The sequence below is a fragment of the Ochotona curzoniae genome, unplaced genomic scaffold, assembly GCF_017591425.1.
Source record: "Ochotona curzoniae isolate NIBS_2020 unplaced genomic scaffold, NIBS_Ocur_1.0 contig_2688, whole genome shotgun sequence".
NCBI classification, from domain to species: Eukaryota; Metazoa; Chordata; class Mammalia; order Lagomorpha; family Ochotonidae; genus Ochotona; species Ochotona curzoniae.
The window spans coordinates 17120626-17147785 of record NW_024465553.1 but is presented as its reverse complement, the minus strand read 5'-3'; the positions used below and the strand labels follow the sequence as shown (position 1 = coordinate 17147785).

General features: G+C 50.5%; 1 protein-coding gene across 2 annotated transcripts; it reads left to right on the top strand.

Annotated features, from left to right (window-relative positions):
• The first annotated feature begins 5900 nt into the window (after positions 1-5900).
• Positions 5901-24831, top strand: DLST (dihydrolipoamide S-succinyltransferase). 2 transcript variants are annotated; one of them, XM_040975278.1, is made up of 15 exons: positions 5901-5994; positions 6406-6439; positions 8970-9018; positions 11328-11383; positions 11778-11852; positions 12039-12094; positions 12890-13001; positions 15724-15870; positions 16192-16256; positions 17091-17188; positions 19643-19773; positions 21457-21530; positions 21819-21902; positions 22218-22385; positions 23340-24831. In XM_040975278.1, the coding sequence occupies exons 1-15, from the start codon at positions 5932-5934 to the stop codon at positions 23472-23474; spliced, it is 1347 nt and encodes a 448-aa protein (XP_040831212.1). In that variant the 5' UTR covers positions 5901-5931; the 3' UTR covers positions 23475-24831. The 2 variants fall into 2 exon arrangements, with proteins under 2 accessions (XP_040831212.1, XP_040831213.1); XM_040975279.1 differs by lacking the exons at positions 15724-15870; positions 17091-17188; positions 19643-19773; ... (2 more) ...; positions 22218-22385; positions 23340-24831 and having other exon boundaries at positions 12890-13027; positions 15871-16257.
• The last annotated feature ends 2329 nt before the right edge of the window (positions 24832-27160 follow it).

Genomic DNA, 27160 nt, shown 5'->3' with positions numbered 1-27160 from the left:
TCTCATGTCTGCCCTCCAGGCTCAATCCAGATCTTTCCAAGGTTTACTACTGTTCTTTCCTCGGTAAAGTCCCCGCCAGGTTGTACTCAAGAGGGCTTAGTGGGTTTTGTTGCTTTTCTTTGCGGTACTGTGCCAGCTCATTTCCTAGATTCAGGTGGATTTTTGCAGCTGGATTCCAAATGGCTGATAGTGGAGCGCCCCTTACGCTCCCCCCAATGCTAAGGTGGCAGGGACTGGGGAGTGGGGTGGGGCGGTGGGGAGAGTATACATTCTCCTGGAACAGCCTTTCCTGTGCAGGTTCTGGACCTCAGGGTCCACCATGATAAAGGCCCCTTCATCATATTTATGTTGGAATATGCTTACAGCTCACGGGGGTCCTGACCGGGCTCCTCTACAGATACAGTGGTCTGTGATATCTGTGAACTGTGGAAGGACATAGTGCAGCATCTTGGTCGGAATTACTAGTTCTGTGTGACTTCATGCGAACCAATATTCCCTCTTGCCTCTCTGAGTTTCTCATCTGGGTTGATATCATCCCAGCTCCAGGGGTGGCGGGGAGGATCACATACACCAAGCACACCGGTACAGATACAGCTTCCCTTCCTCCTAGGTGGTGGTGGGAGGATGGCAGCCATGAACTCCAGTGCTGGAAGAGACTCAGGGGAGGGGGTGTGTCGGGGGGGGCATCTCATACAACCGCTGCTTTCTGGACCTTCCGGCCTCACTGATGAACAAAAGGGGAAGAACAGAACGTTTGGACCAGTTTGGGAGTGGCTGCTGTTCATTTTGAAGAGAAGGATCTATTTCAATATGCAAATAAACTTTGGGAAAAGCTGTCCCCACCAGCATTCCTCACAAGCACCCACACTAGCTCGTGTGAGGGATCCCTGAGGCTTTGTGCAAAGCACGCCCTTGCTTAGCGGATGAGGAAAGAGAAGACTGGCGCCGTATGGTGAAGCAACCGGCCCAAGGTCACTCCAGGGCTGCACCACCTGGTTACTCTCTAGGAAGTCTGCCCCATGCTCCCTGCATGCTGTGCCCGGGTGCCCTGGCTGGGAGGCAGGAGTTCTGGACCCATCTCCCAAGCCTTTGGCCCCCCGGCTGCACTGCTGCTCTTTCTATTTTTTTGAACTAATAGTCACCCTGCCAGTTGGTACAGGTTTGAGAAGCAAAGGCGAGAAGAACTCCCAAAGGACTCCTGGGAGGTGTCCCTGGCCAGCTGGAGGGTGGGTGTTACTGAGGGGAGAGCTGGGGGCTAAAAGTTGTCCACAACCAGTAACTTAACTTGAAAATCTCCTAGCCCAGGCAAAAAGATGAAATATACATGGAAACAAGTTAACCTCCTAAGGAACCTTGCTTCATCAGCAACAGCCTTCTGGCAAGATAAAGAGAAGAAACAGTGTTACTTACGGAAAAGCAGAGGTCCTCACAGGTGGTCCGGGGCTGGGCCCTTTGGACAGGTCAGGCCCTACATCCAGGCGGCCAGCTGGTGGTCACCAGTGTTGGGTAGACAAAGTCTGGGTCAGGAAGTGATTTTGGTTTCCCTGCTTCCTCCCCAGGCAGGCCTGGTGCCCCTAGCTGGGTAAGGGAAGCCTATTGCCCTTTGCAATGCAAGGCACCAGCTGACAGCCCCAGGCTGTGCTGCAGCTTCTGCCGCTGGGGACCTAGGGGGCTGCTCAGCATAGCCAACCACTGGGGGCTGCCTATGAATATGCAAACGGAGGCCAGAGCTGGTTGGCTGACCACCCCTGCCATTTCCCAACCCTACTCCAACTCAGGTGGCCTGAAAAGGCACAGGAGAGAGGACCTGCAGGGACTGAACTCTGAACTGCCCAGCTGCTCCCTAGGCCCTATGGCCCTACGAGGTACTCTGTTCCTTTGCCTCCAAATTCTCTAGCGAGACAGCTCCAAAGAGAGCCATTTTCCTCCTGTCCCAGAAGCATCCGGAAGAGCCTAGGATTGGCCCAGCACCAAACCCTGGCATGCGGCCGTCCCCCGAGGTGGGCCAAAACACAGGAACAAAAACCTGTGTTTTTGCTCGACTGTTTCTGTTCGACTGAAAAACATGCAGAACTCCCCCAATCATAGCAGGGGAGGGGAAAGGGAAGCCACAGAATGCTACCTTTCCAGGAAGTTCAAAACTAGGCACCCCCCAAACCCACCTAAAGTCAGTCTAGATTTTCATGGTGTATTCATCTATTCATTATATATTTTTTAAAATATTTAGTTTATCTTTATCACAAAGTCAGATATATAGAGAGGAGGAGAGACAGAGAGGAAGATTTTCCGTCTGATGATTCACACCCCAAGTGAGCGCAACAGCCACTGTTCGAAGCCAGGAGCCAGGAACTTCCTCCAGGTCCCCCACACGGGAGCAGGATCCCAAAGCACTGGGCCATCCTCAATGGCTTTTTCAGGCCACAGGCAAGGAGCTGAATGGCAAGTGGAGCCGCCAGGACTTGAACTGGTGCCCATACTATGGGATGCTGGCACTTGCAGGCAGGAGCATAGCTTGCTATGCCACAGAACTGGGCATATGAATGTTCCCCTCCTTTTTTTTTCTTTCTCTTCTGAACCCTGTCACATTTTGAATTTATAACTTTTGTCCTAATAATGCTGTGTTCTGAGAGACTCTGAATGTTGAAGGTGACGCTAGCTGACTGGGCTGTACCTTGGACTCCACGGAAGCATAGATGTGAAATACAAGAAAATCAATTTCAGTCTTTGGCCTCTGAGAAGGACTTTGCATGGTACCTACATGAGGCTGTGCATATATGCTATGTCTAAGGCCATAAAATTTAAGGTTAACTTGGGTGAACCCTAAAACTTCAGATCTGTTCTTTGCTACCATCATAACCAGGCTTGAGCTTCTAAACCTTAGATAAGAATTAAAAAATTAATGATTAAAAACAGTGAAAGGATTAAGTAGCTATGTAAGAACCATTAACAGCAACAGCAGCTAAAGACTGCCTCAGCTCCTAATTTCTGCTGTTGGCCTCCTTGACTGTGTCTATCAATGTCACACATAGAAGGATGGTCATTTTTCCAAATGTTCCTGGAGAGCCTAAAGAGAATGAGGCACTGTGTCAAACTCAGAAGGTTCAGCAAAGCTGAGCCCATTGTTTCTCCCACCTATTGCTCTGCCCAATAGAAGAAATAGCCAGGTGAGCGGAACGTTATAATACAATCCAAATGAGAGGTACAGCCACATTGCCTTGAAAGTCTAGAGAAAGTACCACTGCGGCTGCCAGAGGGCATTAGGGAGGGTTCCAGAAGGAGACTTAAAGGATGATTGCTAGTGCCTAGGTAAATAGGGAATGACTGGGCAAAGATGCCAGCCAGTGAAACAGCACCCTGGCCAGCAGTGGGTGGCTGGAACAAAGACTGGCATAGGTCAGAGAAGCCAGGTTATCAGGTGCCTGGGCAAGTTAAAGAGTTTGGACTTCAGGGCACGGTGCAGTGGCCAGCGGCTAAAGTCCTTGCCTTGAATGCCAGGATCCCATATGGGTGCCGGTTCTAATCCCGGCAGCTCCACTTCCCATCCAGCTCCCTGCTTGTGGCCTGGGAAAGCAGTCGAGGACAGCCCAAGGCATTGGGATCCTGCACCCATGTGGGAGACCTGTAAGAAGTTCCTGGATCCTGGCTTTGGATCGGTATAGCATCGGCCGTTGCGCTCACTAGGGAATTGAGTCATTGGACAAAAAATCTTCCTCTCTGTCGCTCCTCCTCTCTGTATATCTGACTTAGTGATAAATTAAAAAAATTTTTAAAAAAAGAGTTTGGACTTGAGGGAGTTTGGACAAAGAGGGAGAAGGAATTTTGGCAGGATTAGGTTTGTCTTTCAAATTCTCTGGATACAACCACTGCCTGTAACAGCAGCATCCCATCTGGGCACCAGTTTGAGTCCTACCTGCTCTGCCTCCACTTGTGACCCAGCTCCCTGCTAATGCACCTGGGAAAGCAGTAGAAGATGGTCCAAGTACCTGGGCTCTTGTACCTGCATGGGAGACTCCAGGTTTCTGCCTTGCCCAGCCCTGGCCATTGCAGAGTATGGAATGAACCAGGGGATGGAAGATCTTGCTCTCCCTCTCTCTTTGTAATCTGTCTTTCAAATAATAAATAAATAAATAATAAATAAATAAATAAATAAATCTGAGAGAGCTTGCTTGCTTGCTCGCTTGCTCTGAAAATAACCTGGGTAAGGAAGAATGTCATGGCAGCAGTTGGACATGGATATTTCCCTTGTTACATTTGTTTAACTTATCTGCTTATTTTTATTCTATTTGAAATACAGAGAAAGATTAAGAGAGAGATCTCCCATCCGTGGGCTCACTTCCCCAAATGCCTGTAACGTCCAGGACTGGGCTAGCTGCAGCCAGGAGCCTAGGACCCCATCTGGGTCTCCCGTGTGGGTGGCAGGCACCCAGGGGGCTCAGATCTCCTGTATCCTTCCGGGGCCACAGACCAGGGGGAAGCGGAGGAACCAGGTCTTGACTCAGGCACTGTGACGTGAGCTGTGGGCAATCCAAGGCAGTGACTGAACCACAGTGCCCATGCCCATCCTTTCTCCTCCCTGTTTCTGGGGGCCGCCTCTGCTCATTCATCCAGAAGGGTAGTGGTAGTGAGAGGGCAGGTGGGTGAGAGGTTTACTGGGAGATTCCTGACCAGGTGGGCTGATTCAGGCGACGACAGCAGCATGGACAGGTATAGGGCAGGCAGCTCACTCGCTCTTTCACGCCTCGGTTCAGCCAACAGGTGTAGGGGGGCTGGTGTGACAGCTCAAGTGGCCAAATCTCCACCTACAAGTGCCAGCATCTCATATGGGCACTGGTTCATGTCCCAGCTGCTCTACTTCCCATCCAGCTCCCTGCTTGTGGCCTGGGAAAACAGTCGAGGACGGCCTAAAACCTTGGGACTCTGCACCCAAGTGGGAGACCCAGAAGAAAGCTCCTGGCTTTGGTTGACTCAGCTCTGGCTGTGGTGGCCATTTGGGGGAGTGATCCAGTGGATGCAAGATCTTTTTCTCCATCTCTCCTTCTCTCTATAAATCTGCCATTGCAATAAAAACTAAGTAAATCTTTAACAACAACAAAGGTGTATGGCACAAGCTCTCTGTTAGAAAGGTGAACCATACCACAGGGTCCTAGGAATTTGAGGAGGAGGAGGCCCCGTGGTTTTACTTTAAGGCACTAGCACAGCTGTGCACTGATAGCAGGAGGCCCAAATTTGGCCCACCAATACTGCTCCCCTACGCTAGACCTGTTCTTGTGCTGGGGTAGCAACCAACAGGCTGTAGTGAGGTCCTAGCTTGGCAGGAGAGCTTTGGCTCCTAAAAGGACAATGGGAGCCCTTGAACTGTTTCTGGGTAAGGGATCCAGGAGAGTCACACACGTGTGTGTTTGTGTGTGTGTGTGTGTGTGTGTGTGTGTGTGTGTAGCAAGGAGAAGTAAGGACATCAGCCCAAGGTCACACAAGGGTAAGATCTGGCATCCATGTCCGCCAGGTTCCGAGTTCAAGATGCGAGCCCTGGCCTTTGGCTCTCTGTTCCGGGTTAGGGCAAAATGGCTCAGGGACCTCGGGAGCCCCAGAATCTCCCGAGAAGGCGGCCAAACTCCAAGCCAGCTCTGCGGAAAGGCCCGGGAAGGCGCCACCCCGGGAGCTCTCCGATCGCCTACAGTCGTCGGCACCCTCAAGAGGAACAGCCCAGGCAGGCGAGAAGCGTGGCAGCCCAGCGTTCCCCGTGCCCCATCCCTCCACCATCCCACCAGCTGCCTAAACCTGAACGCCTGCCCCTGCCCCGCCCGGCCAATGGTTTGCTCCTAACCATACTCCCCCGCCGCGGGGTGGCGGGTGCAGAGGCCCGCCCCGCTTCCGGTTGTTGCCGGGCCCTTTATCCGGTGTCCGCCCGCCCGCCCTCGGCGCAGCTCCGCGATGCTGTCCCGCTCCCGCTGCGTGTCCCGGGCTTTCAGCCGCTCGCTCTCCGCCTTCCAGAAGGTGCGGTCCGGCCGGGGCCCTGAGCTGCACGGCTGCGGGCGGTGGTCGCGGGGAGAGCCGCCTGCCGGTGGACACACCCGGGCGGGGCCTTTCAGGCAGAGGGCGCAGCCGCGCCGGCCAGGCCGGGCACCAAGGGCACCGGGACGCGGAGGCCGCCTGGCCTTGGGGGGCTGCGCTGCGGCATACGCCCTGCACGGGCTCGGCTTGGGGGTGCTGGGGTGCCAGGATGGAGGGACCCTCCGCTCTCCTCCCTTGGGAAGCTACGTGTCGCTGGGCTGGGTCTGCAGGTGTCACATTTGTCCATGGGAGATGGCCCCGTCCCCAAACCAGTGCAGCTTGGAGGTGTACCAAAAACCGTTCTTTTTTTCCCCCTTTGTTAAGCCTGGGGTGATGTCTTGTCTTTCTCAACAGGGGAACTGCCCTCTGGGGAGACGCTCCCTGCCCGGTGAGTACTGCCCTTGGCGTCACCCCCTGGCGTGTGCATGTGTCAGGAAGTGGGGCTGTCCCTCCCGCGTGCCCTCCCCGCCAGCGCCAAAGACACCTGCAGTTCTGGTAGTCGCAGCTGCATACCTGGTTCGTTAGGGTTCGTGCCATTTCAGGAGTTTTTCTTAGTTGTGTGGGTATTCAGGCACCAAGCTGGGAATCCAGCAGCAACTGTTCGCACTAACTAGCCCTCCTATGGCTGCCAGCTCAGCATGCCTTACCAGGCACACTGTGGACAGTAGGCTGAGGAGGGAAGCCGGGCAGGTGGGTGTCAGAGACTCTTGGGACCAGGTGCATCCCCTGGGGTGTGATGGAGGCACAGGTGTGAAGCAGGAGGGAGAGCCGGAGGGACTTACACTAGGCCCCTGAGGAAGGAGAGGGGTTGCAGGTGTTGGGCAGCTGGAGGAAATGGGGTTTTGGCTAGGGCCGTGTGGCTAAGGGAGAGAGAGGCGTGAGAGAGAAAATGGTGTGGAGATTGTTGGAATGATTTTGGATTTATTAATCCCTCCCGGGGTGGGGTGCAGAGATTATTAATAGTTCATGGTCCACAACTTTTTACACTCTGTCTTGGATAAGATATGTGTCAGTTGAGTTCAACTTGTTGAAGGCTTCCGTGGTGTCACGTCCACTGCTCGGTGTATCCTGTGCGTTGTTTAGTTCATCATCACAAAGCCCAATGAGAGATGGTGTCTGTAAATGCCGAAGCTAAGGCAAGAGGCGTTAGGTCCCTGGGTCAAGGTCACTCAGTCAGCCGCTGGTTAAGCCAGGCTACCTGAGTTCTTTCTCAGGCCTGGACGCTGAATCGCTTAGGTCCTTGTTAACTTGTGTGCTCAATAAATGATTTATCGGGTGTTACAGCGCCGGCCCCCCATGCCTGGCCATAGGGAAACAAATAGGCTCCATTCTCCAGGAACATGAGCCCGCTCCTGGAAGGGATGGAAAACAGGGGTGGGGGAGTGTGGGGTGTGTGTGTGTGTGTGTACAGAAGGACGTACTTGCAACGTGGTTACCAAGAGAAGGCTGGGATGGGATGGTATCCCCAGCTTGGGAGAGGAGGTATTGTGGGCGTGTGGTACAGACTTCCCTGAAGAGGTTCCGTGGAAGCAGACTTCTGGGTGAAGGTGGGGAAGGGACTTGGCCAGTGAGGGAAGAGGACAGGAATCTCACGGTCAGAGAAATGGGATGGTCTGGGCGGGGCAGGACCATGTTGGGTGTCTGGACTTGCTTCTTAATCATGAGATCGCTGGAAGCCTACCACCGGGCCAGCTCCATGAGGGATTTCTGGGGTAGGAGTCCTGCAAAGTGGCAGGACAAGGGCAAGGCCCTGGCATATGAGGTTGCTTCTTGGGTAGGATTCCCCCGCTCCTCCGGGACGAGTTGTCATCTCGTGTATGAGGTGGGGATGGTGGTAGGTGGTGTGGTCCTGCAGAGCTGCTGTGAGATGTGAGCATCAAAGTGAGCTCACCGTGGGAAGCTTTTATAAGCTTTCAAGCACTGTGTAAATGACACCTGTCAGAGGAGGATGAATTCTGAGCCGGATGGGTGGCTCCCTGAGCCCAGTATGCAGGAGGAATTGTTAATAGACCTGCAAACACAAAAACCATTAGAAAGGATATATTTGAGGTGGCTGTAGTTTCTGGTTATCAAGTAGGAACATGCAGTTATCTATGATAAGGGCAGCTGGCGGGTAGAAAGGGCTTGCAGCTTGTTGAGGGTGATGAGGAAGGCAGACATCTTTAAAAGGAGAATGGGAGGAGGGTAAACTGAGGGGTGAGGAGATGGTTTGCTCTGTCTTGGGCCTCAAATAGCCCAGGCTCTGCTGCTGGGCTTCGGGCTGTGAACGCAGCTCTAACGCTCCCCTGTGTCTGAGGTTAGGCTAGATAGTTGCAGAATCAACCATCGTTTCTCAAGCTTTAGTTGTTTGGAGAGCTGTGAGGAGTAGAGATGTATGAAAGTATAGAGGTATCCATGTATGTTTTGATGAAATCTTTTGGAACTTTATCTCCTGGTTTACTCCTTAAGTGGCTTCAGCAAGTCACCTGAGGCCAGGCCAGTTTGAAGCCAAGAGCCAGGTCTCCCATGTGGGTGGCAGGAACCCAACCACTTGGGCCACCTTCCCCTGGGTTCCAAGGCTTGTTAGGAAGCTGGATCGGAAGTGAAGCAGCTGGAACTCCAGCTGTCGCCGTATTGAGTGTTGGTCCTGCAGGCAGCAGCCTAATGCTTTACCCCACTACAACCCTGTTTCTTGGATTTTTAAGGTGACTATAATGGGCTGTGCCATTATATTTCTCCCCTTTTCCAAACAAAGCCTGCTCTTAACCCCAGTCCCATGTAACCATTAAGGCTACCTTGGTGGAAAAGTGAGAAAGGGGACTCGGATTGTGCTGTCTGCAGTTGGCCCTGCTGAGTTGGGACCTGGGCTAACAGCCTTACTTCCTGTTTGTGTCCTGCATCAGATCAGAGTTGGCTAAGAGTTGTTTTGTTTCTTGTAGGGGTCTCCTCATGTCAGGGACCAAGTTGCCCCGACAGCAGGAAGATTGTGTAAGTATCACGGGGGAGTACAGAAAACGTGACCATGACACCAGTACTAAATTTGCCTTCTCATTTCCTCATTGGCTCCCAGGACTAGAAATGAAGTGGTTATATTGAGTTCCTAGATATAACCTTCATGTTACATATTTTTTAATGTGTGTGTGAAGTACCTGTCTGCCAAATGTGTTTAGATTATAATGAAGTTGAGGTCAACCAAAGAGTATTCCTGAAGAATCTGTGGGTGTATGTGCAGCCAGGGGCTAGAGGTTGCATTTATTGTGGAGATTGAGAGCATCCTCTTGGTAGCATAGTTACTTGTTTAAGGAACAGTTCAGGAGACTAGTGGAGCTTGGAGCCTTGGGCTGGTTTGGAGGAAATGTGGTGGTTGCATAATATAGCTTGGAGAAAGGCCACCACTTGGGTTTCAGATTAACTTCTGACTGTGACTTAAGTGCTGGCTTGGCATTCCTTGTGTGAAAAGGCGATGGGGCGAGGATGCTGTCTAGCAGCTTGTTCAGCAGCTGGGAAGCTGCTGGTTCTGCAGGGAGGTTCTTCAGTGTAAACAGCAGGTCAACTTCTTTCTGTGCAATTAAAGGTGGGCATTTCCCTTTAATATCTATCTAATACTGTCTTTTAAGTGTGGTCCCACTGCTTGACTCCCAGGATGCCCACAACAGCTAGGGCTATACTAGGGCTGAAGCCTGGAGCCTGGAGCTTAATCCAGGAATCCCATGGGAATGGCAGGGGTGCAAACATTTGAGCCATCAGCTGCTGCCTACCCAGAGGCATTAGCAGGAAGCTAGATCAGAAGTGGAAGTGCCAGAACTCCATTCTAGACAATTTGCAATAGTCTTTCCAAGCAGCCAGTTAACCCTTAATGCCATGGCACTTGCCCCTGTTTTTTTTTCTTCAGTTGAAAAAGCACTTCTCTCCCTTAGTACTGTAATTTTGAATTCCTGCGCTTCTCTTGGAGGGGCAGTTTGGCTGTCCTGTCTTTGAATTGTGTGTACTAGTTGGCTCAACAGTTGCGTTTCTGGGATTTTTTTTTTTTTAAGATTTATTTATTTTATTACAAAGTCAGATATACAGAGAGGAGGAGAGACAGAGAGGAAGATCTTCCGTCTGATAATTCACTCCACAAGCGGCCGCAATGGCCAGTGCTGAGCCGATCCAAAGCCAGGAGCTTCTTTCCTGGTCTCCCACATGGGTGCAGGGTCCCAAGGCTTTGGGCTGTCCTCGACTGCTTTCCCAGGCCACAAGCAGGGAGCTGGATGGGAAGTGGAGCTGCCGGGATTAGAACTGGCACCCATATGGGATCCTGGCACGTTCAAGGCGAGGACCTTAACTGCAATGCTATCGTGCCGGGCCTGTGAACACTATCTTTAAAAGCAGTCTGCATGTCATGTGACTATACATAGACCACAGCTGTTTTGACATTACAGGAGTAAAATTATCAAAAAGCATTTAAATCTATTTTACTTTGTTATTATGAAATTGCTTTTTTGTAGAATATTGACAGTTCTGAAAGTGTAAAAGTGAAAGCTCTCATCAGTCCAATTCATTCTCCCAAGCTGTGTGCCTGATAGCCGTAGATACTGTGTGTGTCTGTATCTAGCACTTCCAGAAGTAACCAGTTAATGATTTTATGTGTACAAGGGTCTGTCATTCTCCAGTTAAGTTTTTATAGTATATGTCATACCAGAAAATGCCTTGGTCTTTGAAATTCTTTTTGATTAGCCCAGAATGGGCTAATGTAGCTGCCTTCCAAAAAAACAGGAGTTGTCATATTGACTTGGTAGGTTTTCTTTCACCCCCATAGCATTTACCTCCAAATCAAGTGTCTCATCTTGCTGCCTTATCTAAACCCATAATCCTGAGGACAGATTCCATTATGCTTGGCATAATGACAATTAACCCTGAAGCTTACCATTTCTCATGTGGGTGTGGTTACTTAAAAACAACACCTGGTTAATAGGTTAAATCATTTTGGTGGATCTGCAAAGGACCACGAGGCTTACTGTTTTCCTCAGAGAACCAGTGGTAGATCTGTTTTGTGAGAACTGGCATTCTATTGCAACACAGGGCACACTGCTCAAGACACCCAGGGCATCAGGCTGTGCCAATTCCCCCGGCCAGGTGGAATGTTTACAGATGGAGCTGGGGCACGTGCATGTTGGAAAAATTCCATTGTGTGACATTAGTGAACACCCCTGGTGAGCAATCACTGTTTCAGGAGGGGCAGCATGCGGCACTTGAACTGGACTAAAATGTGAGTGGTTTATCTGCTTTAGGCATTAAAGTTGGCATTTCTTTTGTAGCATTAACAGCAGTAGTGTCTTCAGCGTTCGCTTCTTCAGAACTACAGCTGCATGCAGTAAGTACCCTCCCGCACCTCAGTGCCTTCTTGGGTGTGGGGTGTTGTGGTTGTTTCGTTTGCTTGTTTATTGAGAGACAGTGTGCTTGGTTCATTCTCCAAGTGCCTGCAACAGTCTGGGCTAGGCTGAAGTGGGGAGTCAGAACTCGATCCGGGTTTCCCACATTGGTGAGAGGAACTTAGTTACCTGAGCCGCCATCACTTGCTTTCTGGGGTCTGGAGATAGAGCAGGAATTGGACTGAGGCGCTGTGATGTGGGATGCAGGCATCGTCACTGGCGTCATAACTCCCGACACCACCCGCTTGGGAATGGAGATTGAATGGGAAGAGCAGAACTGACTGAATTTAATAAAAAAAACAAAAAAAACTACTATGACTTTCCTGTTTCTCCTAGAGGATGATGTGATTACAGTAAAAACCCCAGCGTTTGCAGAGTCTGTCACAGAGGGCGATGTCAGGTGGGAGAAAGGTAAGGTGTTTGTTCCTCTGCCCTCTCAGTCTCCCTTCCCTGCCTACCCCCGTGGACCCACCAGCTCCGCCGGTTAGCTCCCACCCCTACACTTGCATGTTGCCCTGGGCCTGAGGGAGAGGGACCTTGGAACCAGAAAACAGAAGGGAGCTCCCACTGACCAGCAGCCTTTGGTTGTCTTCTCAGCTGTTGGAGACACCGTTGCGGAAGATGAAGTGGTTTGTGAGATTGAAACTGATAAGGTAGGCTTGACCTGTGTTAATGCCAATTTTGTATGGTCTTCCCTTAGTCTCTTGACCTAATGAAAGAAACAGGGGCTTAAGCATTAGAGATCATTTTTAATTGACTGTAACCTCAATTAGAAATAATAGTTCATTAAGAGGATACAATTCAGGTTTAGTTGTAGATAGTTCTACATGTATGCCATAAACTAGAGTATGTTTAGTTTGTAGCAGCTTTTTGTGTGTGTGATGTTTGAACAATTTCTAGCTTTTGTGTATCATTTGGAAACATAGAAACTGAATTTTTGCCTTAGTATTTCTGAGAAAGGACAGAAGGGGCCAATCTTCACGATAACAAGGGTCGTGATCACTTTTCTTTATGGTTTTTTATTTTTTTTCTTTCCAACTTAATTCGTGTAAAGTCAGAGTAACAAAGATCACCTAATCCCTGGGCTGTTTAGCAAATGTTCATAACAGTCAGGATGGGCCAAGCTAAAGTTAGAAGCTAGAAATCCACGCAGGCCTCATGTGGGGGACAAACCCAGGTTCTTGGGCATTAGCAGGAAGCTGGAATTGGGAGAAAATCCAGGACTAGACCAAACACTTCCGAAGAGGATGCAGGCTTCTCGGGATGGCTTAGTTTACATGTCACAGTGCCACTGCTTGTAATCGCTCTGAAACTGGAGGGGGCTCTAGGCGCTTTTACGTGCAAGGTCTTTTATAACTGTGCAGCAAGTCTGTGACTCATATTGGAGATTCTGTATAGTTAATTTTCTAATACTGTGTAAAAATTCAGACTCTATCTTCTTTTTCCAGACGTCTGTACAGGTTCCGTCACCGGCCCATGGCGTGATCGAAGCTCTTTTAGTACCTGATGGGGGGAAGGTCGAAGGAGGCACTCCTCTTTTCACACTCAGGAAAACTGGTGGTAAAGAAGTTCTCTTGGTGGTCAAGGTCTTCCGTTGGGCTTGGGGCTGATACTTCATAGTCCAACTGCTCTTAGTTGAGGGACTAAGAAGGGTAGTATGAGCTACCCTTCAGGAAAAAAGGAGTATTTAAAATTCAGGAAAAAAGGAGTATTTAAAAAAAAAAAACCCTCATGATCTGTTTTTATTTTTTTTTCTTCTATTTAATAGATTTATTTGAAAGGCAGTTTGAGAAAGAAGGGGAAACAGGGACACACACACACAGCTATCTTCCATCCCCTGGTTCATTTCCTCAAATCACCAAAATGGTCAGAGCTGGGTTAGGCTGAAACCTGAAGCCTAGAACATGTTTCCCACATGAGTAGCAGGGACTCAGATACTTGGCCCTTCTTCCTGTGCTTTCTCAGGTCATTAGCACAGAACTGGATTGGAAGAAAAGCAGCCAGTATCAAACTGGTGCTTATAGGGTGCTAGTGTCACCGATGGCAGCTCAACGTACTACATGACAATGCTGATCCCTTCCTGCAGATTTTCTTATTCTGGATTTTAAATTTTTTTATGTATTTGAAAGGCAGGGTGATGAAGACCTTTCAGGACCAGCCTTGTGGAATGGCAGGTAGAGCTGCTGATTGTGATCCTGGCATCTGGTATGGGTGCTGGTTCATGTCCAAGCTCTGCTTTTGTATCTTTTTTCCTTCTTAATATTTATGTTTTATTGCAAAGTCAAATTGAGAAGGAGAGATAAAGATCTTCTGTCCTCTGATTCACTCCCCACGTGGCTACAAAGGCTGGAGCTGAACCTCCTATGTAGGTTCAGGCCCAAGGTTTTAGGCAGTCCTCTGCTTTCCCAGGCCATGGACAGGGAGCTGGATTGGAAGTGGGGCAGCTGGGATACGAACTGGCGCCCACATGGGATCCTGGTGCATGCAAGGTGAGGATTTAGCCATCGAGCCATCATGCTGGGCGGAAGCAACTCCACTTCTAATGCAGTTCCATGTGTTGGAAAAGCAGTAGAGGATGGCCTAAGTGTTGGGTCGCTGCCACACACTTTGGAGACTGGGATGAAGCTCCAGACTCCTGGCTCTGGCCTGGCCCAGTGCTGGTTGTTGGGCTGTCTGGGGAGTAAACCAGTGTATGGAAAATCTCTTTGTAAATGACTTTCAAAATAAATAAATCTTAGAAAAGGAAAGAAAAAAGAAAGCTATCTTGCATTCATTGGCTCATTCCCCAAACATCTGACAGCGAGAGTTGGTCCAGGCAGGAGCCATGAATCAGGAACTCCATCTTTGTGTCCTGTTCAGGTGGCAGGGACACAGGTATTTACACCATTGTGTGATGCCCCTAGGTGTATTAGCAGGAAGCTGGCCTAGAAGCAAGTCAGGCACTCTGATATAGAATGTAGGTATCCCAAGTGATAGCGATGCCTGCCTTGGATTTCCTTTTTCTTTTTTTCTTTTTTTTTGTTTAAAGACCTATGTATTTATTTATTTTTTTATTGGAAAGGCAGATATATAGAGTAGGACAGAGAGGAAGATCTTCCATCCGGGTGGTTCACTCTATAAGCGGCCACAACGGCTCTAGCTGAGCCAATCCAAAGCTAGGAGCTTTTCCGGGTCTCCCACGCGGATACAGGGTCCCAAGGCTTTGGGCTGTCTTTGACTGCTTTCCTGGCCACAGGCAGGGAGCTGGATGGGAAGCAGGGCCACCGGGATAAGAACCAGCGCCCATATGGGATCCTGGGCGTGCAAGGCAAGGACCTTAACCACTGCGCCACCACGCCAGGCCCACATGGGAGCTTTTTAAAGTAATGCAGATGATGATGCCCCATGGCCCAGAGATCCTGATTTGTTAGAGCCTGGTAATATGACATAGTTTTAAAATGTTTCCTGGAGTGATTGGTTCAAGGTGAGGACTTTCACCGCTAGGCTACTGTGCCAGGCCCTCAGGTTGCTCTTAATTAAATGCTGTAATACCAAAGTCTGTTTCCTTTTCATTATTAATGTAGTCAGGCTCTTGAAGTTGGGCTATGGAAGTCGGGCTACTTCTGACATTGTAATCAGACTCAAATCAGAAGCTCAAAGTGGGAAAAATATGTAGTAGCTAACTAGGAAAAAGACCAGGTGAAATGTTCATCCTATTCGTTACTGTCAGAATGAAAGAAACTTTTTAAAGATGTTGCAAAAATTTATTTTTAAAGATTATTTACTTTTATTGGAAAGGCAGATCTATAGAGAGGAGGAGAGACGGAGAGGAAGATCTTCCATCTGATGATTCCCTCCGCACGTGGCCACAACGGCTGGAGCTGAGCCAATCTGGAGCTAGGAGCTCTTCTAGGTCTCCCACGTGGGTGCAGGGTCCCAAGGCTTTACAAGAGCTACAAAGGAACACAGCTCTTTATTCACTGGTTGAGCCCTCTGGTGGCACAAAGGCCAGGGCTAAGCCAGGCCAAAGCACTTAGGCCATCCTCCTTTGCTTTCCCAGGCTGTAAGCAGAGAGCTGGTTCCGAAACGGCTTGTTGAGTTTGCTGAGCAGTCAGGAAGGCAGTTGAGTGGAGTGAGTAGCTGATACGGGACAGTTTGAGACACTGGGACTATGGTAGAGTACTCTGGCTTAGTTCCTTGTACACAGCAAGGATTGAGATAGAGCGCTTGCCACTGAACTGATTGGGCTGCTTTTAGTTCCAGGCAGTGTTGATGTTCTTATTTTTCTGTTCTCATTTTCCAGCTGCTCCTGCCAAGGCCAAACCAGCTGAAGCCCCTGCTGCGGCCCCCAAGGCAGAGCCTGCAGCAGCTCCTCCGCCTCCTGCAGCACCCATACCCACTCAGATGCCTCCGGTGCCCTCACCTTCACAGCCTCCTTCTAGCAAACCAGGTGAACTCCCTCCCATGTCTCATGTGGAGAAAGACCATCTATGTAGTGTCGTGCAGTCTGAGACTAATCGTGGCCCTGATTAGTGGCTTGGCTGTTCGTAGAACTGTAAACATGGAAGACCTGGGTTTGCTTCCTAGCTTTCTGTTTGTGTGTAACTGTGTGACTTTTAGCTAATCACTTTACTTCTCTGAGCAGAAGTTCATCTGTTACTGATCCACTTCTGAATCTCTTCAGGATTAAATGCTAATGTAGCCTGGAAATACTGGTATGTACTCACATACATGTTTCCTTCCCTCTGATGCCACTGTGTCCTCTCTGTAGTGTCTGCAATAAAACCTGCTGCTGCCCCTTCGCCAGCTGACACAGGACTGCGTTCAGAACATCGGGTAAGCCTTGGCCAGTGTGAGGCTAGTGGAATCTGGGTGTGGTATATACCTTTGTGTGAGCAGCAACTCATTTCCTTGACCTTGACAAAGATTCAGGTCTAGGAAGTGACGTGTTCATCTCTCTGTATCCATCAAAGGATAATACTACAAGGTTTTCTGCCTGCTTGTCCAGTGGTTTTTTCCACTGTATGATGTTACCAGGGAAATGCCTTGGGTAAGTTAAATGTATTTGCAGAGGTGGTAGCTTGGTAACACAACCCTCTCCCTCCTACGGTGATGTCTGCTTCAGAGAGATGGCTCTGAGAGTGCTTTATTCCTATGCTTGCGGAATATTTGGCTGTTGCTAGGGGATACGAAACATTAGCACTAGCTGTTAGGGCAGACATAAAACCTCAAGGAAGTGTGGTCAAGAATGTGGGTTCCCCTGCCTGAGAATACTTCCTAAAAATACTGTAGCCTCCAGTCTGTTGCCTGTGAGTTCCCACTGTTCTCATGTAAGTCTTTCTAAACAGAAATTGCCTTTCCTGTGATGATTCTTAGGCTGGCTAAACCTCCACCACATTCTTCCTTTTTATAAACTGGTTTTGGTTTTTAAATCAGACCATTTCCTGAGCCTCCATTCTTGGTTAAACATGAGGCACATCGGAGAGAACAGTTTTGGCTTGTGTTTTGTTCTGCTTGAAGCAGAAAGGCCACCACAGGAAGTGGGAAGCAACAAGTGCATGTTGTACTCAGATACTGGAGCCAGTTCTTGGCCATCCCCTCGTGGCAAGCTGATTCCTCTCTGATCCCGTGAGACCAGCACCTCAATACTTGCTGCACTTTCACTTGCAGGAGAAAATGAACAGGATGCGGCAGCGCATTGCCCAGCGTCTGAAGGAGGCCCAGAATACATGTGCAATGCTGACGACTTTCAATGAGATTGACATGAGGTGGGGTCTCCAGCCCCTCTCGCTCCCATGCCCTTTCTTTCTTGGAGAACACGTGAGCTTGTCCCAGTTCTTACCTAGTGCCAATGCCAACACTAGCTTGATGGGAAGGAGGTGCTTCTTTCCTTTCCTGATTGTTGACTTAAGAATGTGACCCCCTAGTTTAATCCCGTGTTTGACTTTGCTGATACTATGCCTGGTTCATCTCTGATCTTTGACCCAAATCTTGGGATTTCTGATCAGTGAGGTTGGTAATATTCTTCAGACTCTGGTGACCTTTGTTGGGTTGTCTAGAAGATATGGTGCACCCAGATGGACAGAGCTTCTGCCCAGAGCTAACGCCTTTGCTAGAGAATCCTTAACAGCCTGCCCAGGACCAGGGCACCATGCCTAGTATACTAGTGACTTTCCTCATGTGTGTTATTGAGTAGTTCACAGTCAGGCAGGTTAAAGCACAAATTATCTTTTTTTTTTTTTTTTCTGGGTGTTTATAAGGTCTTACGCTGCGGATTTCAAGAGGGTATAATGATGAGTGAACAAGAACCATAGCCTCCTAAACTTGCTGTTTTGGGTAGACATAAAGTGAAATCTAGAAAAATTAAAAATCAGAAGAATAACAGTTTGGAGAAGAAAGTGAGATAATTTGTTTTTGAGATTGGGGGTAGAGGTAGCAGGTGTAGACCTGGAAATTCCTGGAGCAAAGAGACCGTTATTAGGCCTTCGGGTGGCATTCCAGCTGCTGTTTGTGGTGTGGACCCTAACAGGCAGGGCAGTAGAAAACACGCTGAGACGGAGACGTAACCAGGAACATAAAGGAAGGACCAGAGCACAGGGCAGAACGGCCATAGTTCAGCATGTTGTGAATGCCAGGTTCAGAGTTATCGTTGGATTTAGGAAGCAGATTACTCAGTTTTCAGGCCGGCTTGTGGCTTTTTTCCATCCTGAATATTTAGTCTTCTAATCTCACTAGGAAATTTTGATTTCCTTTGGAAAGAGTCTGACAAATAAAGAAGGGTGTGGTTTGACTACGCTCTTGGCGTTTTTCACCAGATAGGGCTATGTGGCTGATGTCAGGAAGCTTTCTAAGGACGCTGGACAATCACCCATGCCCAGGCTTTCTCTCCTGTAGTGTGCAGGGGGAAGGACACCGAGTAATGACTCCTGGACTGCAGCTTGGGTTTCAGTGCATTAAGCCCGAATGGTACACAAATTAAATTGGACTTTGAAATCCTACTCCATTTCTTAAGACAAAACATGTAAATATTTGTGGCCTTGAAAGACACTGTTGATCCAGCAGCTTTGATTGGAAGTAAGGGATGGTTGTGGGGCCTCCTTTTAGCAGCTAATCAAGGTGTCACCTAACAAAGGCCTGGCATCTTGCTGCAGAGTAATCTGGTTTAGATCGAGTGTCCTCTGGGTCTTGTACTGGCCAGCTACCCTCTGAGGGGCCTTTCTGAGCTCCTGCTTTCCCCCGGAGCCCCAACTGCTGCCTCCAAGAGCCGAATTCTGAAACAGAAACTGCTTAATGACCACACAATCGCATTTCAGCAGGGCTGAGAGCAGAGATGTTTATCACTTCGCCCTCCTTCTGCTGCTGCTCTTGCATCTTGGGAACTGGTAATGTCTTTAGGGTGGTAATCCTAGCACTAAATAAGGTTAGACTCAGGAAAATAAACATTTTAAACCCAATAAGTCTCCCTGGGAAAATGTCCTTTTTCAGAAGCAAAAGGGTCTGTGGGGGGCAGTTAAAGTTGCACCACATCTTATCTTTGTCTAATGTTGAATCAGGCCATTACAGGGAGAAGGAGAGAGCTGGACATTGGGACCTGAGATGAAGTTAAACTCAAATTTCAGTATGAACTCTGTTCCTATAAATACCGAAGTTTCGGCAGCACAATGATGGGGAAGCCTTCTTCCACAAACTGCAGCGTGTATGTAAAGACCCCAATTCTGACGGAGCAAAGGCTGTTGGTGCTGCAGAAGCTTCTCAGAAGGCCCTGCCACTTCACCTGGAGGGAAGAGCTTGGGTCCACACATGGTCACTGTTGATATCTTTTTGAAACACAGCTCCCTTCTGCTGTGTTACTTTCCAGAAATTCCCCCAACAGTGAAGACTGGTCAGTCTGAAACCAGGAGATAGGAACTGAAATCTAGGTCTCTCATGTGGACGACAGAGGTCTAGACACTTGAGCCATCCACCTGCTGCCTCTTGATGAACATTAACAGGAGGTTAGAGCGAAAGAAGAGCCTCAGTCTGGACCATGGCACTCAGATATGGGATGTAGATGTCCCAAACAGGGTTAATAACCGCTGTGCCAAAAAACCTGCCCCCATTAAACTAATCTCAAGGGCAGGAGCCTTGTCTTATCTTTGTATCTTAGTGGTGATGTCAGTTCCCACTTGAAAGTCCGCTCAAGGCTTCACTGGTGGTCAGGATCTCATCACTTGTCTCCACAGTAACATCCAGGAGATGAGAGCCCGGCATAAAGAGGCTTTCCTGAAGAAACACAACCTCAAACTCGGCTTCATGTCGGCATTCGTGAAGGCCTCGGCCTTTGCGTTGCAGGAGCAGCCTGTCGTCAATGCAGGTGAGTAGCCTGGGACCAGGATCATGGGGGCCCTGGGAGGTGGCCCTGTGGACGCAGGCCTGCCCCTTCCCAGGCGGGCTCTGCTCTCCTGGCTGTGGACGTAGGAGTGTCTTCCCCTGGTATTTCTGAGTGACTGTCCTGAACAGCACCTTGAGTCCTTTCCCTGCAGCTGGAGAGAATAGTTAGCTTTTCCTCCTACTGCAGAGCTCAGCAGTGGCTCTGGCAGCACAGGCCTGGGCTGCCTCTTGCCCAGTGTAAGCTCTCTCAGGTCACTGGGAAGTCTCGTCCCTCTTTTTTGGACTTGATACTTTAAAAAAATTAATTTAGTATTTTTTTAAAAGATTTATTTATTTTTATTACAAAGTCAGATATACAGAGAGGAGAGACAGGAAGATTTTCCGTCTGATGATTCACTCCCCAAGCGAGTGCAACAGCCAATGCTATGCCGATTCGAAGCCGGGAACCTGGAACCTCTTCCGCGTTTCCCATATGGGTGCAGGGTCCCAAGGCCCTGGGCCATCCTTGACTGCTTTCCCAGGCCACAACCAGGCAGCTGGATGGGAAGTGAGGCTGCCAGGATTAGAACCAGCGTCCATATGGGATCCCGGCACGTTCAAGGCGAGGACTTAAGCTGCTAGGCCACGCTGCTGGGCCCAATTTAGTATTTTTTAAATAACTATATTTATTTTTGATAGTTGATTAGGATGATAAGGGTGAAGGGCTACAGGAAAGTGGGTGAGATCACCATTTCCACAAACTTTTTCCTTCCTGTATGCTGGAATGATGGGGAACAAGCAGAGAAGCCACACCCAGCCTCCCAACTGCCTCTGCACCCTGGGATGGAGGACAGCCACCTGACGCCACCCCAGGGTCCCTGATGTGAGGCATGCTCCTAGGGCTCATTTTCTTTTACCCACCTGTGTCATTTAAGTGTTGGCCTAATGAGCAGTTCTTATTTCTGTTGAGACACTTCTCGTATCATTGAGAGGGCAGTCCTGAGCAATGCCGAGGTACCTAAAGAACTAGGACTAGAAGCCTTGCCCCATTTCACTCGTGTCTTCTTGACTGGTTCTCTGTTTTGTGGGCTCCCTTTATTTAGACATAATACAAGTTCTCTTTTTTTCAGTCCACTTGCCTTCCCTGGGTGTCACATGTGATGATATGATACAAACTGGGTGTGAAGGTTCCCAAGCCTTTATTCCCTCAGGAGTGCTGGAGGGAAGTTTCCAGCTGTTGTCTGCCACGCATATCTGAGGCCAGACCACCTGCTGCCTCTTCAGTCTCCTGGAGAGAGGCTTCCTCCTTCCCAGCTCTGGATGTGGGCAACGGGATGGGCAGCATGCCCATACCCCCTCTCCTTGGCTGATTTACCCTTTGTGGGAGTGCTTCATAACTGTAGCTGTTCTCTGTCAGAGGTGGGCCTGTGTAGAGCAAGTTGGCAGGAACTTAGTGTGCGCTGGCATCCCCTGCCAGGCAGCTTGGGGACAGCCATCACTTAGCCTAGGCCACTGTTGCTCAGATGGTAGGAAGTGGACTGCCAGGTGCCACCTGTAGGGCAGCGGGTTGTCCTGTCGGATGTCGGCCCACACTGCACCAGCTCTGTGGGTTTTCACTCTTGGTGCAAATATTGTCCATGGCCTCGGCCTGGGAAGTCCTGCATAACATGTGCTTTCTCTCTTGTAGTGATTGATGATTCAACCAAAGAGGTGGTGTACAGGGATTATATCGACATCAGTGTTGCAGTGGCCACCCCACGGGTATGTTGAGACAGCAGGCGGGAGTGCTGGTCTTAGATCCTCACCCTACTCAGCCTTGTGAAGAAGCAGGTCGCATGGCAGAGCTCATTTCTGTAGTGCTGTGTTTTTAGGAGGGAATTGGTAACAGTATCCCATTTAGCATACCACATTGTTAACATCAAGACTAAATAGTATAGGCTTTCTGTTAAATATATTATGTGCTGAAGGTACTGAGAGAGAAGATCAGTAACTTGCCACCAGAAAGGGTTCTGTTAACTTGGAGCTGAAAGACTTTTTCACTCTTCTCAGGGTCTGGTGGTTCCTGTCATCCGGAATGTGGAAACCATGAATTATGCTGACATCGAACGAACTATCAACGAACTGGGAGAAAAGGTAAATGCAGGAAGAAGTGTGTGTTGGTTCCTGGGCAGGTGTGCAAGGAGAATGTGGGAGACTAGGCTCGCCAGCAAGCAGCACTCAAGCTGTGGAAGCTCCGCTTATCCTGTAAGAAGTGCGGGGCCCTGAGAAGTGGAGCTCAGGGTGTGCTGGTGACCAGACTCCTGACGTGAGCCTCTGACACGGTGAGCGTGTCTCTTCGCAGAGTATGAGTCCCTCAGTTGAACAGCTTTCCGTTGAGACCAGAGCCTATTGTTCTTGGAGCTTTCTGCACTGGGTTGGGTTAACATTTCCATTATGAAACCTTTCTAGGCCAGAAAGAATGAACTTGCCATTGAAGACATGGATGGAGGTACTTTCACCATCAGCAATGGAGGCGTTTTTGGCTCACTGTTTGGAACGCCCATCATCAATCCCCCTCAGTCTGCCATCCTGGGCATGCATGGCATCTTCGACAGGCCAGTGGCCGTGGGAGGCAAGGTAGGCACTTTTGTTTCTGATGTCCCTGTGGCCGAGTGACTATGAGAGGGTCTAGCTAATTGTAATTGCAGGCCTCAGCCCCGTTTCTCAGTTTCTGATGTCTAGAGGAGGTGCTGGTTCTCAGAGCATGCCTTTGAATTGGCATCATCCAGGGACCTGTTAAAAATGCTCGCTCTTGGACCCTGTCCAGACCTGTGGAAGCAGACTGGCAGATGGTTCTGATTAAGGCTGGGAAGGCTCAGGTCTTGGTCTGGGACCAGCCAGAAAGTTGTTCCACTGGGGGCTGAGGGCTGGGGGGGAGGGAGGTACAGGGTCCTCACTCAGCACACAGGTCTCTAAGCTCTAGGCTTAGGTGCTGGGAGAGTTCAGGGCAGGAAGTCAGAGGGGTTTCAGCTAATCTTGGAAGACATAGGAAGTCTTCAAAAAGTTCATGGAAAATGTATATTATGAGGAAAAACTACTCATGGATTTCACAAGTTGTTGCACCAAAATAAACTCACCTTGGAATTCCATTTTCTGTGGATTCCATTTCTCAAAATGCCCTCCTTCCTGTATTAGTGGGAAAAACATTTCTGGGACTTCTGTGTTTAGAACCTTTTGGGGCCACTAACTCCTTTATGAATTCAAAAACCATCAATTTCCCCAGAGAAACCTGTGTCTCTAACTGCATTCTGTGGACCCTAGGTTGAGAATTTTTGTCAGTTTTTTAAAATTGTAACCCCAAAAAGCTGCTGTGAGCAGCAAGGATCCGAAGGAAGCCTGCCTGGCAGCAGTGAGGCCTGAGGCAGTGGCCCTGAGGACAGTGCTGCTCTCTCCAACTGCTTCAGAGTCGGGAGTGGCTGCCTGTGCCAAGGCTCGGATGTGGGTCTGAAGTCCCCAGAGGCCACATCAGTGGGGACGGCTCTGGAGCTGGGAGCTTTCCTGCCGGCAAACCTGTTGACCTCTTCTCTCTAGGTGGAAGTGCGGCCCATGATGTACGTGGCATTGACCTACGATCACCGGCTGATTGATGGCAGAGAGGCCGTGACTTTTCTCCGAAAAATCAAGGCAGCGGTAGAGGATCCCAGAGTCCTCCTCCTGGACCTTTAGGAGGAAGCCACATGCCCTACAAATTGACCACACAGGAACTGAGAACCACTCTTCTCCCAGTCCCCTCGGGGTCCTGGGTTAGCCTGGGGACAGGCAGGCACATGCTGTTGGCCTCAAGCAGGGAAGCCAGGGCGCTGTGTCAACCGGCAGGTCTTGTCTTGGTTTCCTGCCAGGCTCTCTCCCTCTCTGCTCAGTCCTCCCACCCTCACATAGCAGCTGTCCTAAGGCTCGTAGGGAGCGAGAGAGCCGGCCTGGATGCGTAGTGACTCTCCTGCTGGCCTCCCAGCAGCCCTCTGCAGAGATGCCTCATCTCCCCCCAGTGCCAGGGTGCTGGGGGAGTCCCTGGGGACCACGGAATTGCAGGTCTTAGAAGCTGCTTTCCAGAGACATCCGGGGGGCTGCCGTGCCCCGGCGCCCAGGGCAGCCACTGTCCTGGCTCTGCAGAGGTTGTGGATGCAGCTGGGAAGGGCTGCTTTGCTTCTTCAGTGGCACCCGCATTCTCAGCTGCGGTTGATTGTCAGCTGCCTCTTCTACCTCTTGCAGGAAGCACATGCCAGGGACTCGCATGTGGGAGGAGTGGGCAGGGTTTGGGGGGGGGTCCCTATGTTGGAATCAGGGTGGGAGCAGCCCCGGGCTGGCCCTCACATTGTCATAGGCCCATGCCAGGAAAATGGGTTTGGGCACAATCACAACCTCACTCAAGCCAACCTTTCCTGATCCCTTCCCAGGCTGCTGGGACCCATTTGGGCATACTTAGAGCAGATTCTGGCATGTCCTGGCCATGGGGCAGATTGTGGGCCAAAGGAGGCCCTGGCAGAGCCAGGGGAGGGCAGGCATTCCCTGGAGCACCGCCAGCTAACTGGGCGGGTGGGCGAGTGGACTGACAAGGCCCTGCTCTTCCCACTTTGGCCCAGGGCAAGTGGGGGGTCTGCACTCTGCAGGGCGGGATGGGAGTATGGGAGTATGCAGAAGACAGGCGGGGGGCCCAGCTTCAGGTGTTCATGTTCCCTGGTGAAATGCTGATGGCGTCTCTGGGGAGCTGTCCTGTGGGTCTGGGCACAGTCAGAAGAATTCCTTGGAGCATGGTAGAAGCCATGGGGCTCTATGACTGTCACCAGCTGCATTTAGGTCTGAGGCTGCTGACCCTGGCCACTGGGCTGTTGCTTAGTGCAGACTGCCCTTTTGTATCTTGAACCAAGAAACAAGACCTGGGGGTGGGGGGAGGGGTGGGATGGGGGTGCCAGTACTGAGTGCCTGCAGCATCTACTACTCTGTCTCCACTGCTCAGAACTTGTAACTAAAGTATTTAAAGAAACGGATTTTGAATGAAAATTAAAGGGCAAATATTCTCAAACAAGGTTCTGCATCTTCTGGTTACTGAGAATAAACAGATCCCAGCAGTGGCAGCACCATTCGTGGTCATGAACCTTGAAGCCACTTAAAGTCCCCTTGGCTGTCCTGTGGTGGCTCATTCCCCCTCCTTTTGGGGGTGGGGTGGGGAAGAGGAGATAGATGCCTGATTAGTTGTTTCACTTGGTAAGTGCCTTGGCCCTGGCCTGAGTGTATGGGATTCAAACAATGTGGTCAAAATCTCTCTCGGTGCATTAGCTGGAAGCTGGATGCGAAAAAGCGAGATGCCATCCCAGGCGCTCTAGTTCTTAACGGTAGGTAGAAGGTGGGCCCCGTGGTGGGCCTTGTGGTGCAGTAGGGACACCACTTCCTGTATCATACTGCCAGTTTGTATTGCAGCTGCTTGGCTTGTACTCAAGCTCCGGCTAACATGCACCTGGAAGGGGTGAGGGTGGCGCCCAAGTCAAGTTTATGCCACCCATGGCTGAAGCTCCTGGCTTCAGCTTGACCCAGCCCCGGCTGTTGTAGCCATCTGAGAAGTGACCCAGTGGGTAGAATATCATTCCAAGAAAGCTGTAAAACATGGTGGGGCTGGAGCAGGAGGAGGCCACCTCTCGGTCACTGCAAGGAAAGCGGTGTAGTCCCTGTGCTTGGCTTCTGCCCAGCAAGCCCCGGGGGCCGCATTCCGCTCCTGAAGGGACACCTCTGTTCCCACCTGCCCTTCAGGACAGGTTGGCATTGGCAAGGGGCGGGGCATCTCAGAATGGTCATGCAAGTTGCAGCACTCTTGGGATAGTTGAAGGTATGGCACCTGCCAGGAGCAGCATCCCAAGGGTGGGTGGATTGGACCGGTTGTTGAGCTAGGCCAACTGCACAGTGGGCTCTATGTCTTGACTCAGTCCTGCCTTCTCTTTCCAGAGGCCCCACCTTGATGTTGCAAGTGATGAGGCTGGCTGTCCCTCAGCAGGGGTGAGGGCTAAGGCTGGTAGGCGGAAAATACTGTTGGTTGTCTTTAGGGAAGGAGTTAGGTCCCAGATTTGGTGTGAATAGCTTTAATAAACTGCACAGTAGGCATCTTTAGCCCAGTTTATCAAAAAGAGGTCAACCGAACATACTTTGAGGGCTGGCGCTACCATATGGTAGACTGGAGCCCCAGGAGTGAGGTGGATGAGGTGACGCCAGGCCCCTGCGCCAGTCCTTGTCAGGAGCTTATGGCTGTCCCAGGGTCCCTGTGAGGGTGGAGCTGGTGCCCTTCCCAGCACAGATCTTTCCCAGGCTGCTTTTGCTCAGTTCTGTGGAGCCCCAGACTCCCCCCACTTGTCCTGGGGTCCAAAGTTCAGGTTGCAAGCTGGCCCACTCTCCTTGCAGCTCTGCCTTTGGCTTCCGGAGACTCTCCCCCACCCCCCCACCCCCCGCTTCACCCTGGAATCCCGGTGGGAAGCCAGCCCTTCTGCTCCTCCAGCCCCAGGCTGCTCTGTTGTACCCCTGAAGCAAGGACAAGAGCAGGCTGGGCAGACTCCAAAGTTGCCTATTCCCGTCTTTGCCCTGGTCGGCCAGAGTGTGTCTCAAGTGCTGCAATGCAGTGACGCAGCAAGTGCTGAGAGGAGCCCCCAAGCCTAGGGCAGAGGGGTTATTCTTGCAGCCACCACTGTCCAGACCAGAGTCCAGAAACATCTTGCCTCTGGCTGAGCATACCAGAAGCCATTAGTGAGCTGTGTGGGTTCTTACTCGGGCTGGGGCGTGGCATCAGTGGGCAAGGAGCTGAGAACCGCAAGGTCAGTGCAGGAGGATGCCCAGAAGAACCAGGGCCCAGGAGGGACTCCTAAGAGACGGGGCCTGTCAGCCACTTCCTCACCCCAGTTCCTGCATCCCCATGAAGCTCTCCCCTGATGTGGTTGCTGGGGGAAGGCAGTGTTTTCATACCAACTCCTTGTGGCCCAGCTGCACACAGTACCTCCTGCCCCTCCTGCCCTCACTTCCCTCTCCTCCTAATTGCCTTCCAAAGTATGAAGTCAATATGGGGCCGGGTCATTCTGTGCCCCATTCATCCCACTTCCTTCCCAGCCCTGTGGCAGGAGCTTCTGATGAGACTAGCCTGCTCATTGCAACGACTGGGCTAATCAAGACAGCCCTGATTGGGGTCCACTGAGCCAGTGGGATGGTACTCTGAGAAGGAAATCCAGGTCTTCCAGGGGGCACCACATGGCAGTGAAGGAGTGGAGAGCCTGGCAGCTGGTCAGTGGTCTGGAGTCGGTGTGGCAGCAAGTGGTTGGTTGGCAAGCAACAGGTGCCTGCTGGCTGTAGGTGTGTCAACCTGGCCATCACTTCCCTGGGGC